This window comes from Festucalex cinctus, chromosome 1, assembly GCF_051991245.1.
Source record: "Festucalex cinctus isolate MCC-2025b chromosome 1, RoL_Fcin_1.0, whole genome shotgun sequence".
Classification (NCBI taxonomy): Eukaryota; Metazoa; Chordata; class Actinopteri; order Syngnathiformes; family Syngnathidae; genus Festucalex; species Festucalex cinctus.
This window is the reverse complement of record NC_135411.1, coordinates 45,498,205-45,516,304: the sequence shown is the minus strand read 5'-3', so window position 1 is coordinate 45,516,304 and position 18,100 is coordinate 45,498,205. Positions and strand designations below refer to the sequence as shown.

General features: G+C 41.4%; 1 protein-coding gene across 4 annotated transcripts in view; it reads right to left on the bottom strand.

The window, feature by feature from the left end:
- Positions 1 to 18,100, bottom strand: part of rnf220a (ring finger protein 220a) — a 192,286-nt gene that overhangs the window by 35,386 nt on the left and 138,800 nt on the right. For 2 of the 4 annotated variants that reach the window (XM_077537434.1, XM_077537450.1), the window contains exons 4-7: positions 14,769 to 14,820; positions 11,702 to 11,797; positions 3,069 to 3,111; positions 686 to 732 (exon numbers count right to left, since the gene is read on the bottom strand). In XM_077537434.1, coding sequence (XP_077393560.1) covers positions 686 to 732; positions 3,069 to 3,111; positions 11,702 to 11,797; positions 14,769 to 14,820 — 238 coding nt within the window. Of the gene's footprint in view, positions 1 to 607; positions 733 to 3,068; positions 3,112 to 11,701; positions 11,798 to 14,768; positions 14,821 to 18,100 lie in introns of all 4 variants that reach the window. The other 2 variants (XM_077537425.1, XM_077537442.1) reach the window with 1 other exon arrangement.

The following is an 18,100-nucleotide window of genomic DNA, read 5'->3' as shown; positions in this document are numbered from 1 at the left end:
GTAAATTGTGGCTAGCATTTGCTGTTTGCTGAAATGAGCAAAAAGCAGGTCTGAAAAACAAGTAGCTCTTATTAATAGAGACTAAATAAGAGTACGCAACCTGGCTGATTTGAAGAAGTCAACACAGGAGCTGGTCACAAATGATTCATAAGCATGGAACGAAGCACAATACAGTGTTGAGAGGTGCACTGTTTGGAAATGACGTGTTAGTCTGTCTACAACTAAGTTAATTCTTGGTGAGAGGTGAGGAATAGAGTAGTGACCACTTCCCTACAGAAGAGTTCTACAGGATTGAGTTGTTATAGAGCAGCATGCCAGTGGTTACGATGCACAAACATCATCAGGGGTACAGCAGAGAGAGACATTTCCAATTTTTATTTTTAAGAGGCTCATTGGAATTCTCTTAAAAAAACCCATATGATGTGTAAGCAAGCCCACCATTCGGAATTAGGACAGGTTGATGACTACAGACAGAACAAGGCGCTACTTGGTCGATACTTGGACTGATGTAGAGAAGTGAGCGGACAGCTTCGAGAGGAAGTTAAAGAGGTGATAGGCTGTCCAACGGCAAGTTAGGCAGGACTGAGGGGGGCCTAGATTTTACTACCTGGATGAGGCATTGTTCCACATGTCTACTCATCTCCTCCTCGCTCCCAGCCAATGGGGCACTGCACAGCGGACATACCTGGCCCCCATCCTCAGGCTTCCTCCTCTTCATCTTCCCTATACGGGCTGCAAGTCACAAAAAGAGACAGATGATAAAAAGTTTGTTTCATATGCTAGACCAAGTAAACACTTGTGAAGTCACAGGAGACACAGGCCGTAAGACTTAACTTCATCATGTACATGCTGCTCTTCTTTTTCCCCCTTCGGTGGGGGGGGAAAAAAAAAAAAAAAAAAAAAAGACAACTGGACTTGACAATTTTGTCTAGTAGGTCTACCCTTTGCCATCACTATCACAGTTAATTAGAAATTTAACAGAGCAGAACAGCCGTCATTGTGCCCAAAGACGTTTTTCCTTAACTGTAAATGACACACAGGGACATTAATTTTTAGCGAGCGTGGGATGGAAGAGGCCAAAAGGGACTATAGGGAGGGCAATCAGACTCAGGGTGGGGGGGTGAGTTGCTGAAAGGCAATATGCCATTTTCTGTGAAGAGAAAAGTGAGGATGGAAGGAGAAAAAAAAATGTGATGCTGATTAGAGGGGAACGTTGTTAAATAGAGAAGGGAAAAGGCTGCTAATTACATTCATCAAGGATCTATGCCCTCCCTCCTAGCTATTAGACCAAACATGAGAATGATTCCTGGTTCCACATGAAGGCAGAGGAGACGTAATGGAGGACGAGATGACGCTTAAATTTTCGTGCAATTGTCATGTGCTTTAAAAAATGGTTGCTTGACAAAAGTACAAACTATTAAGTAAATATACATTTAAAAATGCATTTCCACGTGTTAAAATCATTTTATATTATGGGAAACAGATCAAGTCAATATAAAAATAACCTAAAAAATAAAAAATCTGCCTTCATGTAGATATTTAAGTTTAGAGCGCGACCAAATTACCAGGGGGCTGATTAGCAAGCTGCTAATATATCGACAATATGTAACTGTTATATGGATTTAAAAAAAAAAAACTAAAGAAAGAAAGAATGAATTTACTTTTTATAATATTTATTGTGCAAATCTCAAATAAAAATTAAAAGTCAGGTGCAAAATAGTGCAAACAAAAAATATTCAGGGAAACCTTTTCAGTTGGTCGCACCACACAGGTTTTGGTCTCATCTTTTTTTCGGGCAGATACAGCTTGACCATATTTGCTCATGTATAGTTGTCTCAATTTGCATAGCATAGTTTCAAATGACAGCAACTCAACATACGGCTGCAAAATATTTTACCGTAACAAGATTTGGAAGCCACACAACAGCATTGCCGACGCATGTTTTCAATAAACGCATTAAGAACACGTGTGGTTTTCGATTTTCAGTTTTAGAAATGTTTTGTAACAACATCAAATGTTTTTACGCGGAGAAGCAGAAGAAAAAGCACCAATCACTCCTGCCGTGCACTCAATGTGCGTTCAATGAACTGGCACACAGTAGAAAATCACAAATATGCTCATACATAGAAAAAGTTCAGACGATTGACAGAGCGACATGTTGTGCATTTTTGACACTTCCCTTAAAAAAATAAGTCGAGTATGAATTATTTTGTTCCCAGTTTGTAGTATTTGATTATGCATTCGACTAGTCGGGAGTGGAATAGAGAAGAGCAGAGACATGCACGCACACTCAAGCAACATTATTTGAGTCATTGTAGTGCCACTGTATTACCAATATTTAAAACGGATGACATCAAATGCAGTCAAATACAGTACTTCAAGAATATGGCATGCAATGAGAAAACACATACAGTATATACATAAATATATACAGTGTGTACATGTATACATCTTCATATTTTGAATTAATAAAAACTAAAAAATAATTTGAAGTTCTTTCGTCAATTTTAATATTGCTGTTTTTGCTAATGTTTTAGATTTTTGTCAAGGTACCGTTTCAGTACCGGTATTGAGGTATATTATGCAGGTATAGTATCAAAGTCAAAATTTTGGTATCGTGACAACACTCGGCGGAAGTCATCAAAAATCTTCAATCGGTAATATCCAAAACACATTTACAGATTGAATGCTGTAAATGAAATTCATTATAGTTCACTTTTGTACTTGCTGGTGCTGAGATTTACAATTTGGGCTTCTGTACAAGCAATAAGTTCAATGTGCTGACTGAATCAAAGTAAAGTGTGTTGTGTCACTTCAAATGTAAATAAAATAAATAAAATAAAATAAATTGGAAATAGGCATTAATTCAAAATTAGACACTTGGCCCTGCAGTGTAAAGACATCCTATAAACCAGGTGACAGTCATTCACTCATTCTTTGAAATGAAACTGCAGTGATATTCACAATGGGGGGAAAATAATAAAGGAAAAATTATAATTCACAATATCAATGTGCATAAGGTAATTTAATTGACCATATTAAATGTCACTGAAAGGTTGTGTACATACCATTCAGCCGTGTTTGTCTGTTTGCTCGAACCCGTAAAAATGTCTGCAAGCAGAGGAAATAATACAACGGAAAAATACATTAGATCAATAGGAAACATTTCAATGTACTAGCAAGTACAAGTGTGGCTCTATGGAAACAGATTGCTATGGATACTAAGGGATTGTGCGCTAAATTCAAGATAGAGCAAGTCTAAAACATACTTCTCGCTTCTTTTCCACCTCTTCCATTCCAACCGGTGTCGACACACAGCTCCTTGCACAAACGCTAAAACTTACTGCGGGAACCCGGATGAGTGTGTTTCCAGATTCCGCACATGCGGGTCAACATTATGAGTCGTTTATATTTCAGAAAGGATGGGAAAGGATTGAAACTGCCGCCTGTTTAGCCTACTGAAAGGCACACACGTCGCCATGTTGGGTTGTTGTGATCATGTGACATCCGCTAACGGAAGTGTGGGGTTAAGATGTTGTGTATCATACCCACTAGAGGGAGGCAGAGGGCGTAATTTGTGACCAACTCAGTCCAGTGGACTGCCATGCTCAGCTATTATATGTTACTAGTTTGATACATACACATTTAATGTTTCCATTATAGTTGTGATAGCTTATGTGCTCTTGTACTGTTTGGTAAATTATTTAACAAAGCCTTCAGTCCATCTATTTTCTATCCTGTATGGCCTCATTAGGGTCACAGGTAAACTGGACTCATCCAAGCTGACATAAGCCGAGAAGCAGGATCTTTATTTAACCAAAACATGCCTATTTATTTATTTTATTTTATTTTTTAAACAATATGTATTTTAGAATGTGAAAGGAATATTATACAATAGGCTAAATGGGTGGCACAGTGGCCAAGTGGTTCGCGCCTCATAGTTCTGCAGTTGAGGGTCCAATTCCAGGCTCTCGTTTCCTCTCAAATTCCAAAAACATGCCTGGTAGGTTAATTAATCACTCTAAATTGTCTATATGAGTGAATGAATGTCTATTTGTGCCCTCTGATTGGCTGGTGATCAAGTGTTACCTTGCCTCTTGTCCGAGGTCAGCTGGGATAGGCACCAGAACACCTGTGACCCTTGTGAGGATGTATGCGGTATAGAGAATGGATGGATACATATACTGTATACTATACACTTTATTAGCAAATGGACCAATTCCAGAACTTGTTAAAAATGTTTGATTCTCCAACAACGATGCCTCTTCACCAGCCTGACATATACCTTATGGGCAGGAGCAGTAGCTAGGAGACATCTCAGCTGTGACGAAAATTTATTGATGCTGAGATTGTTGATGCTGACAATATCATAAGCTTGTCTGAATGGTATTATTGTAGAACACAACACTGTATATGCTGCATTTTTTTTTTTTTTTTTTACCTGGTGCCAACTGGTAGCTAGCTTTTTCTCGCGCTCCTAAAACAGATTTTTTTTTTTTTTTTTGTGGATGAAAGCTTCCGTGCATTTTCATCGCCTGTAATTTGCAATGTCAGCACCATTTACAACTTCAATTCAGATTTTGAATTACTGCAAAACCACTGTCGGTGGTTCAGCTACTGGTGAAAACTTGTGGCAGAACACAGCACATTTGAGTTCGGATACATCATGTTGTGTGTGGTGGTAATAAAGAAACAGAGACACACGTTTTCCTGAACGTGGCTTTACTCCTGAGTCCGCAACAGGAAGCGTCGAACAAAAGACAAACTTCTCTTCCTCCAGGAGCGCTCCTACAGCCAACCTCTAGGAGGGGCAATCTACGGCACCCGCATTGGGTCAATTCTTAACATACTAATATTCCAGAATATTCTACATCCCTTTTCCTTAGATGGTGCGACTACCATAAGGCTGTAGAAACAACAAAATCTGAACATTCAAATATACGACAATATGCAAACAATGTAACTACCAAATAGAAAACAACAATATACTTTCAACAAAAATTAACCACTGTACTTTGGGTTGGGTTTACAAACACGTCCTGAACGGGTTCTGTAAAATGTGTCATTATCATAGCAAGACTGGTCAGGTACCGATACTTGGGTCTTAGTGTGCTCGTTGTCCGTATCTTGCCTTGGATTCAGCTCGGTGTCCTGACAAGAGTCTTGCGGGGTGGTCTGCGTCGGTGTAGGTTCAGCAACAGGTAAGATGTTTTTCCTGTTTCTCCTGTATGATTGTCCTTCTGACTGAATCAGGTATGATCTTGGCTCTTTGCATGTTTCTTTTACGACTCCGATGCGGTCAAATCCTTTTGATGTTTGAAGCCTTACCACCTGTCCTTCAGAAAGAGGTTGAAGAGGCCGGCTTGTTTTGTCGTAATACCTCTTCTGTGTCAATCTTTTGTTGAAAAGTTGATCACGCACTTCTAGAGGCTTGCCAGTTTTGGGTTCAAGAAGTCTTTTAGAGACGGGTAGAGTGGTGCGTGTCTGTCGTGACATCAATCTTTGTGCTGGAGATCCAAGCTTGGTATCCCGAGGTATATTTCTTAAGTTGAGTAGGTTGAGAAAGATGTCGGATTTGTCTCTGTAAGATTTCTCCATGGTGTTACGCTACGGACCGCCCTCTCCGCCAGTCCATTGGATTGAGGATACTCAGGGCTGCTTGTCACATGGTTGAAGTCCCACTGCTTTGCAAAATCTTTAAAGCGGTGACTTGTAAACTGACGTCCATTATCCGTGATGAGGGTATGAGGTGCTCCGTGGACTGCGAAGTGACGCTTGAGTTTCCCAATGACTGTGGCAGATGTCAGATTGCGTAACAGGTCAACCTCAAACCAGCCCGAGTATGAGTCAACAAGTACCAGATACTGCTGGCCATGCCAATCGAAGATATCTGCTGCTGTGGTTGACCATGGGAGCTCTGGAATAGGGTGTAGGAGAAGCGGCTCCTTCTGCTGGTGTGGTTTTGTGCTTTTACACACTGAACACGCCTGTACCTCTTCTTCAATATCTTTTGTCATTGTTGGCCAAAACACGATACCTCTCACTCTCCGTTTTGTGGCCTCTGCACCTGGGTGTCCCCTGTGCAGAATGCACCTGTAAGTCTTTTGTAAGGACAGAGGGATAACAGTCTTCTGGCCCTTCATGACAATGTCATTCTCGACCGTCAGTTCATCCCTGAATGGAAAGTAGGGACGCACTACATTCGGGAGGTTGTGCAATTTGTTCGGCCAGCCGTTCTTGATAGTACAGCTGAGCTTCTGAAGAGTTGGATCCGTGGCAGTGTGCTCTCTCAGTTCCTGCAAACGAGCAGAAGACACATAGCAGACTGACATGACATCAAAATCATCCACTTCGTCCGCGAGCTGAGCTCTGGTGTTTCTAGGAGCCCTTGACAAAGCATCAGCCAGATGCATCTGCTTTCCACTCTTGTACACGAGGTGGATGTTGTACTTTTGAAGCCTTAACATCATGCGTTGTAATCTGGCTGGCGCTACATGGATAGGCTTTTTGATAATTGTTACCAGGGGTTGGTGGTCAGTTTCAATGATCACTGGTTTGCCATAGATGTAATCATGGAATTTTGAACATGCAAATACGACTGCTAGCAGGTCCTTTTCAATTTGGGCGTACCGAATCTCTGTGTCAATGTGAGAGAACGTGAGGCATAAGCCACAGGCTTGCTTTCCTGCAGGCATGCTGCACCGAGTCCATATTGAGAAGCGTCGCAAGTCAGTGTCACAGGCTTGTGAACATCATAGTATGGCAGTACCGGAGCGCTTGACATATGTGCTTTTAAAGTCTCAAAAGCACGTTGCTGCTGTACCTGCCATAACCACTCAGTGTTATTGTGTGTTAATTGTCGGAGCGGAGCAGAGATTTCACTGAAGTTGGGGATAAATTTCCCAAGATAGTTTGTCATGCCGAGAAATCTTTGCAAAGCTTGAAGATCAGTCGGCACTGGCATTTCACTGATTGCTTTTGTTTTGGATGGGTCAGCTTTCAGACCTTGAGCAGTGAAAACATGTCCAACATAACTGACCTGTTCCAGCCTGAACTTGCATTTTACAGGGTCGAATCTCAATTTGACTTCTCTGGCTCTGTTGAGTACCTTTCTCAGGTTTGCATCATGCTCCTCAATGTCCTTGCCTCCGATGAGTATGTCATCCACAATGATCGTGCAGGGGTAACCAGCGAAGATTTGCTCCATGGAACGTTGGAATACTTCACTGGCAGAGCTGATTCCAAACGGCATCCGCAGGAATCTGTAGCGACCAAAGCAGGTACTGAAAGTGGTTAGCATTGAAGACTTGTGGTCCAGTGATATCTGCCAAAATGAGTTTTTTGCATCTAGAACCGAGAAAACTGTTGCATTAGACATTTGTGATGCAACCTCATCCACTGTGCGCATTGGATGATGTGGTCTTTTCAAAGCAGTGTTTAAGTCTTTTGGATTAATGCAGATCCGGATTTCCTTTTTATCCTTTTTGTTAGCAGCGACCATGGAGGATACCCAATCAGTCGGCTCTGAGATTGGTGTTATGACACCTAACCTCTCCATTCTGTCTAGCTCAGCCTTGACTTGGTCTTTCATTGCGACAGGAATGCGATGTGCAGGCCGAACTACTGGTCTCACCTCCGGGTTGAGTGTCATTGAATACATGACTGGTAGTTTCCCAAGCTCCTCCTCAAATAGGTCACTATATTCTTCTTTGATCTGCTGAGCGAAATCTTGAACTGCAGAGACATTTACCTGATGGACGTCTTTGCTGAGAGTCACAAGTCCCATTTGTAGTGAAGCTTTAAGTCCAAGCAACGGCAGCACATTCTCATTGATGAAGAAAAAAGGTATTGTATAACACTTGGCCCCTAGGTGGCAGAATAGGTCAACAAATCCTCTTGTTTTTATCTTGCCGCCACCATAAGCAATGAGATTGGTAGGTTTCCTACATGGCTTCACCTGTTCATTACGTTTAATCTTTTCAAAAGTCATTATAGAGATGACATTGCACTTAGCACCGGTGTCCACTTTCATTTCGACCGAATTGTCATTAATTTGTAGAGTGGCAAAAGCCTCTTCTTTCTTCTCAGTCTGTGCACCAGTTGAATCATGTCAATTTGGTGAACTGACTTTCTCTGCCTTTGCCTGTCAAACTGAAGTCTTGATCTACAGCACTTCGCATAGTGGTTCATTTTCTTGCATGCATTACATTGCTGGCCAAAAGCAGGACATTTGTTTCGTTTTGCCACATGACTACCACCACAACTATTACAGTCGGTGATTAGCAGTGATGAGTCTGGTTTACTGCCAGACTTCGCCTTGTCATATTCTCGCCTTCTCGCACGTTTGGTTTGCACAACATCCACATTTGTAACAACACTGTGCGGGGACATCAAAGTTTTGTTGTGCTCTTCGGTTAATTCATAAATCTGACAGACTGAAACTGCCTTGGCCAGAGTCAAATTACTGTCACGTAACAGGGTCTTTCTGAGTTGGTCATTATTTATACCACATACTAGACGGTCTCTGATTAGCTCTTCACTCAGCTCACCAAAGTTGCAGCTCTTAGCTTTGATCCTTAAATCACTCACGTAAGATTCAATGGTCTCACCAGACTTTTGGTTACGTGTGTTGAACTTGTGGCGCTCCATTGTCAAATTCGTTTGAGGATTGCACATTTCCCTGAATTTCCTCTTGAGGCATTCCGGGTCCTCCTTCGACTCTGCGGGAATGAGGACACGTCCGTCGCCGCCGTCGTCACGCACCTCCGCGGCGTAAATGAAAGCCCTTTAGGCCTCAGTATGCTTCTGCGAGAGGCTCGCGTGGAGGCGTCACGTTGGAGCTCCGCTCGTGCGTTTGCCTTCCGACTTGTGCGCAATACACATCACAATACACATCGGTGTCTGCTGGAGTTTCACACCAAGTCCCGCTGTCGCTATGGCTGGGCCGCCACAGAGTGGCGATTCCTCTGCATTTTATGACGGATTCAGGAAGTTCAATTTAATTCAGAAACACGAAACAAAGCCGGGGGGAGAGTAAGTTCATCACCGTGGCAATTCATTATTGCCAATTTGCACCGGTGTCAGCCGTAAACTCGCCAAAACACAACAGCCATGCGCTTAGCGAACAGTTTTTTTTTTGTTATTGTTGTTTTCCGCCTCTCGTCCCAGGCACATATCCACATGCACAGCCGTGGTCTCCGAGCAGGAAGTCGATTTGCGCCGCCAGTTGCCTTCACGGAAACTATCTGGGCGGGGGGCGGGGAGAGAGAGAGAGAGAAAAAAAAAAGAAAAAACGCCATCGAACGGACCAATCAGAAGCGAGCTACGCCCCGCCATCTACGGCGTCCAAGGATTGGCGACGTGTGCACGTCAGCCGGCCACTAGCGACGCGGCACTTAAAATTCATGGCTCGCGTCGATCATGTGACCTACGGCGATCATCAACGCGAGAGCAAACGTGGAGGCATAAATTAGGCTTTTCTCGCTCGATGGCTTCGGGTCCGGCGAGGTTCAAAAGAATGTAAGCTCGAGTCCGTGCTGGTTTATCAGAGTGCGCTGCAGCAATGAGAATGTCGTACTCCTGCTCAAACATGCGCCAGTTCTCGGCAATGTTGCCATCGAACAGCAGCGGGTCAGGTCGTCTGAATCCGTCCGCCATTACGCGTCGTGAAAAAAAAAAACTAGCGTGGTAGCACAATGGTCCCGCTCGACGATAAAACACAACTCACCACATGAAGTCGCCACAAAAATAATGAGTCCTAGACTTCTGACACCAGGTTGTGTGTGGTGGTAATAAAGAAACACAGGCACACGTTTTCCTGAACGTGTTTTTACTCCTGAGTCCGCAACAGGAAGCGTCGAACAAAAGACAAACTTCTCTTCCTCCGGGAGCGCTCCTACAGCCAACCTCTAGGAGGGGCAATCTACGGCACCCGCATTGGGTCAATTCTTAACATACTAATATTCCAGAATATTCTACACATCACTTAGTATGCAGAGGCCCTAAGTGAAATTACAGTAGTACATTTTGAAAGTTCACTGTCCTCTACATTGCTGGTGGGCTTAAAATACGCACCTCAGGTCGACTAAAATTAAATACCAAAGGTCTGAAAGTCCAAACTATGTGCTGACTAATGTATCCTCAGTCATGGGTTGAATGTCCTTTCTCTGACACAGTAACAGTAGGCAGGAGCTCAGACCATCGGACCGTCGTCCATCAGCAACAACTGACAACCTCTTCCTCCTCCTCGGAGACCCCCTCCCACCATCATTTTAGGGAAAAGCTGACTCCTACTGCTATTATAACATTATCAAACACTTATTGAATGGTAGTGGACTGGTCTGTTTTTTTTTTTTTTCTTGTTCTTCTGAAGCGGAGAGAGTATTGAGGTAGACTGACAGCTAGAGAGAAAGAAGGTGGCAAACTCTGCCATTATGCTTCATTTTCAGGGTGTCCATTGACTTAATCATTTGTATAATATAAGGTGATTTCAGCAGTTTCACTTAATGAGAAAATCTACTTTATAGCTATAAGGCCTTTATGAGCTGTGTCATCGAGAACGTATAGACGCAACGTCTGCGGGGACTTAATAGATCTTATTTTATGGCCTAAGGGGGGAAACCCACTTAACCTAAAGATATATCATGGCCTGTAAAACAAACGGAACAAACTTTGATGAATACAATAGATGAAGCAAGTCAGGGTGAAAATAAAAGATAACACCGATTTGTAAGTTGGTTATTCAAGAACAAAAATACATTTTTCATGGCTAAAATACAGTGTGCATGTCTACTGCATATGCATCAATGAACAACATAGAAGAGCATGGGAATGCAAAGGTGTAAATCAGCGGTGTCCAAACTACGGCCCGGGGGCCATTTGCGGCCCGCCGTCCATTTTTTAGTGGCTGAGACATATGCTAAAAATGGCATTTGACTCAGTTCAAATAAAATAAAAACAAAAATGTTTGGAGATGGTCAAAGTAAGAAGGGAGGGTGTCAAAAAACACAGGTGCTATTAAAGTTCATTTTAGTTAACTAAAACTAACAAAAAAAACTAAAATTCAAAAAACCAATTTCATTAACAAAATAAAATAAAAACAAAGATGCTTTCTAAAAAAGAAAACTAACTGAAACTACATTTTATGTTTACAAAACTAACTAAAATAAAACAAACAAAATAAAAAATATTGCGCACAAGTAATACACATAAAAACAAAACTTATACTGAAACTAACTAAACTAAAACTAAGCATTTATTAAAGAACTAAAACTAATAAAAACTAACAGAACCACCCTGAAAACTAATTAAAACTAACTAAATTTAAAAACAAAACAAAACTCAAAACTAAATAAAAACTAAAATGAAAAATTCCAAAACTATAATAACCCTACTGCCATAATATAAATAAATTGGTTTATATACTGTAGCATTTTTCTAAATATGCAAAAGCACAAATAAATTATTTGTACAATTTTCATTACTAAACACAATTTCTCTTCATAACATTATGTGGCCCTTGTGTCCTTCTGATTTTCTGTATGTGGCCCTCAAATGAAAAAGTTTGGACACCCCTGGTGTAAATCCTCATTCCATAAGCTTAGAAATTACTAGCTTTCTCCTCATAGAGTATAAACACGACACATACTTATGTAACACGTACATTTTGTGTATAAAATGTGTGTGTTTTGGCGTGTGTGACCTGGTATCTGTCCGAGTGGTGGGCGTCTTCAGACGACAACGGCGAGACCACGGGAGATTCTCCCTCACGCTTGATGTGCACTGATAACAGCATTGACTAGACAGGGTAAGAGATTTAAAGTCAAATGTAAATGTCATCTCAGATGTATTGTCAACATACACAACAACACACTGTAAGCATGGAAATAATCAGTACATATGTTAAACAAGGGAAGCAGTTTCGAGGGTCAACCACCGGGAGTGTATGCCTGGTGCCCTGACAGTTTTCCACATAGAAACACCACACACAACCACAAAATAATATCCTCATGATCCATTCTGACTAAGATAATCCAGTGAATTCCTCACAGAGTTTACAAGAGAAATTATGTCTAGAAAAGACCAACAATCTTTATTTTTAGCAGAGTGTGCTTCTATTTTCATGTGTGCCTGCCTGTCTCTGAAATATTTGTATTTATAGTCCGACTCCTATTAATCAAGTGGGGCAGCGCGGAGGCTTAAGTGCTTGACAGCAGTAATTTAATAATATGTGAGAAATGACCACCATCCATTGCTGCTGGCTGTAGTAAATTGGACATTATGCATGGTATGTGCATCGTCCCATTTTATGTTTCAGTCAGGTTTACAAAGGTCAGGAATCGTTTACCTTGGGAGCTTGGAAAATATGCTGAACTTTTATAATGGGAGAAGGACATTTCACAATATTCTTTAAAAGGAGAATCGTTCAGTGAAATGTTGGTCCAAATACCAACAAATTAAATCAACATGCATCATTACATACAGGGCTGGATTGTCGCAAGAAAAATCGGCTCTGACATTTTCACTTAGACCGGCCGGCTTGCCGTGTGCATGATGAGCTCATTCACTGCCAGCCATTTTAGAAAATTTCAAAATTTTCAATACCCACACGATATTACATTCAATAATTATATATAAACCAAATCTTCCAAATGACAGAATAGACTTCTGACTTTTTGCCTCGTCCCGTTCTTTTATAATTGACAGTAGAAAAATGTAGGTTTGCCAAAATACAGCCATTTCTCCCATGGACTCTGAAGCTGTGGTTATTTCGTATAAAATGGGGCATTGATGTCATCTACTGGTGGTTAGGCATCAGTAAAGTTGTTTCTAAGTTTGACCTTTACAGTGGAGCATAATCAGATTCTCCCTCATCTATCCCCACTCTAAAAAATATAATTGACAAGTATACTTGTCAATGGCAGTGAATGAGCTAGGTGCGTGCACGCACCTACACATCCTCGCAACTCCCTCTGTAACTGAGAAGTCATTCTTTGTCATACCACCCACAAGCACAATGACACAAACATCACTTAATTCTTAACGATTATAAATGGTCCTTATTACTTAGGTTTGTTTGTTCCTGCTTGTATAATGAATGTCCTGAACAGGGATCTGGATATGTGTGCATTTTTTATTTAACTCATTTGCTCCCAAAGATGTAAAAATAAAATAAATTATATTTTAAATGTTTTAAGTCTCCCAAAGACATATTTATACTGTTTTTTAATGCTAGAGGAGACAGAAGGCTTTGATGCAGCCTCTGCACTGCTTGGGGAGAAAGGTGCAGGCCATCCTCAGCAACACGAGGCATCCGCTGCACAAGACACTTTCTGCTCAAAGGAGCAATAGATCTGCTCGTCTTCTCCATGTGCGCTGCAGAACCGAGCGTTTTTAAGAGATCTTTTATTCCAGCTGCTATCCGTTTTTATAACAATTAGTATTGATGTAAACTGTCAGGTTTCTTTTCTTTTATACATTGAGTACTTTTGAGATGTATGTTTTTATTGTCTATGTTATTTATTTTCCTGATGCTATTGCTGGACAACTATGAATAAAGTATCTATCTATCTATCTATCTATCTATCTATCTATCTATCTATCTATCTATCTATCTATCTATCTATCTATCTATCTATCTATCTATCTATCTATCTATCTATCTATCTATCTATCTATGTTGAATGTTTTTGAAGTGTGAACATGGCATATTGTATTATCTACCTGACCAATACTGAGTGACAGGAAGCAAGAAAAAAAGGAAAAATAATGAGGAACACAATGGTGGTTAACCTCTTTCCTAACACTGGAGGGTGACGCATACTGTGGAGGGGTTGGCAGCATATGCACCACACTGGCCTTCTCCCCTCTCGATGGCCTACTGCTGAATACTAAAAAAAAACAAGGAGGTAATGCATAGTCACGGCCGTCTCGCCTCTCTGCCCTGCCTGCCACGCTCAAAACCAAACCCACACACAGTTTTGTGAGTACCGGTCTCAGCAAAGGTCAGTGCCCAAAGGGGCATGGCATAATGAAAATGGGTCATGAAATTTTAAGGGGGGTCTTAGATTGCATTGCTGTGCATTTCAGGGTTATTTTGACTCCAGTAGATCATCAAACTTTCCTACGCTATTTCATTATATATTACCAGAAAAAAAAAAAGTCTGACAGTGAAACAAGAGTTGGTTATTTCATCTAAAGCAGACTCGTGTTTGCTTTAATTATGTTTAGCTGACAAATAGTTGCGTGGTTGGGTGGGTCGAGTAGATAGGATGGATTGATAACTCTTGCCTTCACAGTTCCTTAGTGTCCTCTCTGATCCTTCTCTTTGTGACTCTCTAATTGGAACAATCACACTACAGTGCCTCTTGGCCCGGCGTCTGTTGGCCGACAGGAGACTTGCAGAGCTGTGTTATGTTGCAATTTCTTTTAGCTTTCCGTATACATGCAGCAGAGAAGCCCCACAGTGGCAGTATTGATCTGACGCATCAATTAGGACGCTCGATAATGTATGCATGTTTCATATTCATACATTTTTGTTGTTGGCTAGATACTTTTTAAATTAATGACAGATGTTTTATTTGCAACTACCAGGTATCACTTTTTTTAGACACCAACCATTATTATGATGACGGACAGGTACGTCAGTATTCAATATGTTAGTCTGAAAATATAGATTAATGAAAAAAAATATAACTCGTAAAATAATACTTAAAATGTCTCACTTGTTTTATGTTTAAAAAAAACAAAAACAAAAACACTATTCTCACCTTGGGAGTTCCAGGAGTGACTGCTCCATCCTTGGGTGACGAGATCTTACTGCTGTCGGAGAAAATAAACAAAAACAAAATATATTTCTGTTCAGTGAGGCTGTGTAATTAACAGCTGAATCACAACCATTAATTCTGCTAACCTGTATCACTAATATCATTCTATATATACAGAATTTAAAACCCCCCCCACTAATATAGTGAATATATAAGAAAAAGTATAGTATTTTGTATTCATACAGTTTCCACCCTCACCGCCACTTGGAATGCTGTTTGTATATGCATTTTTCGTGTGCATCGGCTGCGTGTGTGTTTGTGTGCGTGTGTTGCCATGTGTATGACAGCTTCACCTCTGCCAACAAAGAGAATAAACATGGTTGACATAGTCAAGCTGCCGTGTAATGTTGGGAAATCAGCCAACACTTCTCTCGCCACTTTTTTCTGTCAGTGTTTCTGCCACCTCTCTCCTCCCTCTTTCTCTATTTTATTCATTACCAGGAACCTCTGCAGAGGCATCAACTACAACAGCCACCTCTACCTGCTTGTTGACGGTGTCAAACAGCGACAAGAGATGGAGGGGAGGGAGAGTAGGGATGAAGAGGGGACAGTGGTTGAATGCCTGCTAGGATAGGAGAAAATTGCCACAATGGCAGAGGGGGGAGCCGGAGACATTAAAGTATAAGGAAAAGGTGGGGGGAAAGACAGGTGGACTAGATGAAATGTAAGGACAAAGAATATGGAAGAAAACCAGGCAATGTAAAAAAAAAAAAAAAAAAAAAAAAAGAGACTAAGCAGAGGGAAAGATGAAAGATGACAGAAAAGGAGCGCGAAAGAAACAGAGAAGGCAGAGTTTCCGGCACATCCTCTCATGCAGCTGCATGCATGAGTTTGCCCAGTTCTATGAATTTTTGATGGCCCAGGGTTATGTGGCTGGCAAATTCTGACTGCTTGCCATGTTAAAGTAAGGAGAAGAGTGTGGAAATGAGCAGCACACCAAAGTGAAACAAACACACAGATTGACAGCAGGATAAAGGAGGGAGGGATGAAAAAGAGAGAAAAAGATATTGTTCAGGGGTAATGAGATATGGTGTACACGTGAAAAGAGACGGGTGAAGAGTCCTGAGGACATGGTGGTGGTTAAAATAAGGAGAATGGGAGCTCGATTTAACAGACCCTGAACCACCAAACTCTAGATTTAACGGCCAGAATATAGAGTCCAAATACACTCACTCAAAAATGCTAACCTGGCAATAGCCAAATTGATAATTGTGATTCAGTCAACCTGGGACTGCTCCACGGTGATTTGCTCGGGAAAGGCGGGACTTGCTGTACAATACTTCAAGCTGATTGGACAATGCAGCATCTTGTGCACGTTTGTTTTGACCAATCGCGGCAAAGGTCTCGTCTTAAGAAAAATAAAATAAAAACACGAATGTTACGCCCGGCTCAGCAAGGGGAAGGGAAGTAACACATACACATAGAGTTTTTGAATACCGGATAGACTTTGACAGTTTTAATTGAGTTCTCTGGCAGAGGTTTGACAAAGGAGTTAAGGTAAACACACAATAACAGGTTTTAACAGAGATGGTCTGGAGCCGAGGGGAATAACAATGGCACAAGGGAGAATACACAATAATCGATTACTACATGCATGAAGGTGAATACACAATACCGAGAATACACAAACGAGCACAAAACGGGTTAAACGAGCTTAAACATTTAACGAGTATCTCGAGAAAAGTCACACCGAGACACCGAGCTGAACTTCTGAGTTCCAGCCGCCCAGAGGAACGGCAATGCAGCGCTTTTATTTCGGAGCAGTCCGGCCAGCTGTTGATCAGCGATTGGCGGAGAAGGCTGGAGCTGCTCATCCGAGGGCGTAGTGGTGGTCGGCTGCTGCCCAGTACGTCGTGCCAGCACAGTCACCCAATCCAAATGTCGCGCCAGGAGAGCCGTCCAATCCGAAAGTCGCGCTGCCACAGCTGTCCAATCCGAGTGTCGCGCTGGCGCATTCAAACTGCGGTCCCATAATATCGGCACCAGCCGACACAAACACACACATATACACCCAAGGGGAGCGTAGCCGGCGGTGGGCCCGAGCCGACAGCCGTAACAACGAACATCTTTACTGGGAAAAAAAAATGCACTAAGCGCCTCTCACTGTTCAACATTCAACAAGGAAACTGAGTAATCCTGCGAGAATAGAATTAATTGCAGCGTCAATTTGTCTATGTTAGGTTTGTTTGTTTCCCTCCTTCCTGGTTTTGTCACAGCTGCATGTCCCGCCTTAAACAACACCCGATTGGCCCAAAAATGTCAGTTACAAATGGATTTCGTGTGAATGGGGCTTTAGAATAGAGATTATTATTATTTTTTTTAAATAAAGCACTGTTGTGAAACAGAGACGACAGAGAAAAGGATGCAGTCATAGGAGGTGGACAGGAATAGACAAATTAAGCAAACCCACGCTCCTGATTGCTTTTTACCTTTCTGAGTCATCTACTAGAGAAATGGGCCAGGCTCTAACAAAATTGAATTGATCATGAAAGAAGTGGATGAAGGTGATGAGTATGGAGGATGGGAAGAAGGCGAGATATGTAGATTACTTTGCCCCATGAGTCACCTGAGGTGTATAGGGCATGAAAGATTTCCATTTGCTCAACAATGTGTGATAGTCGTGTCCGTAGATGAGAAGCTGCAGAGCATGAAGAAGCAAAAGACCTCTCTGTCACAGGAGACAGTGTGTAATCTAACCCATGTGACACACATGGGAAAGAAACAGGAAAGCACAGTGTAGAACATATCTTCGTATGACACCGTGTAGCTCCAGATTTTACAGTAATACATACTCAACAAATGTACAAATACAAACACACACACCTTAGTTTCCATATACACAACTATTCCAATCTGAAGCTCAGGTCTTCATTAAAGGAACATTTACAACAAATTGGACCAAATTCCCCCTGTCACTTTTAATGTGGGCTGCATCTGTGCAGAGAGACAGCGACAAAGAGTGTGCGAGTAATGTAAAATCAAGCAAGATTTGTGGTAAAAGTGGCACACACATACAGGAAGGTTATTTATGCTGTGTTTTCCAGTCCAATTATCATCATCATCATCATCATCATCATTTTTACTATTATTATTATTATTATTATTATTATTATTATTATTATTGTTTTGGTCTGAAATATTTAAAAAAAAAATGTAAACAATGTAAAATAGTGGTTCAGCCGGATTGTAAACTGGCAATGTTTGGTTGTTCTGACTTGACTGAGACCTTCCCCTTTCATCAAAAGCAGGTTCTCATGATCGGTATGGTTGTAACC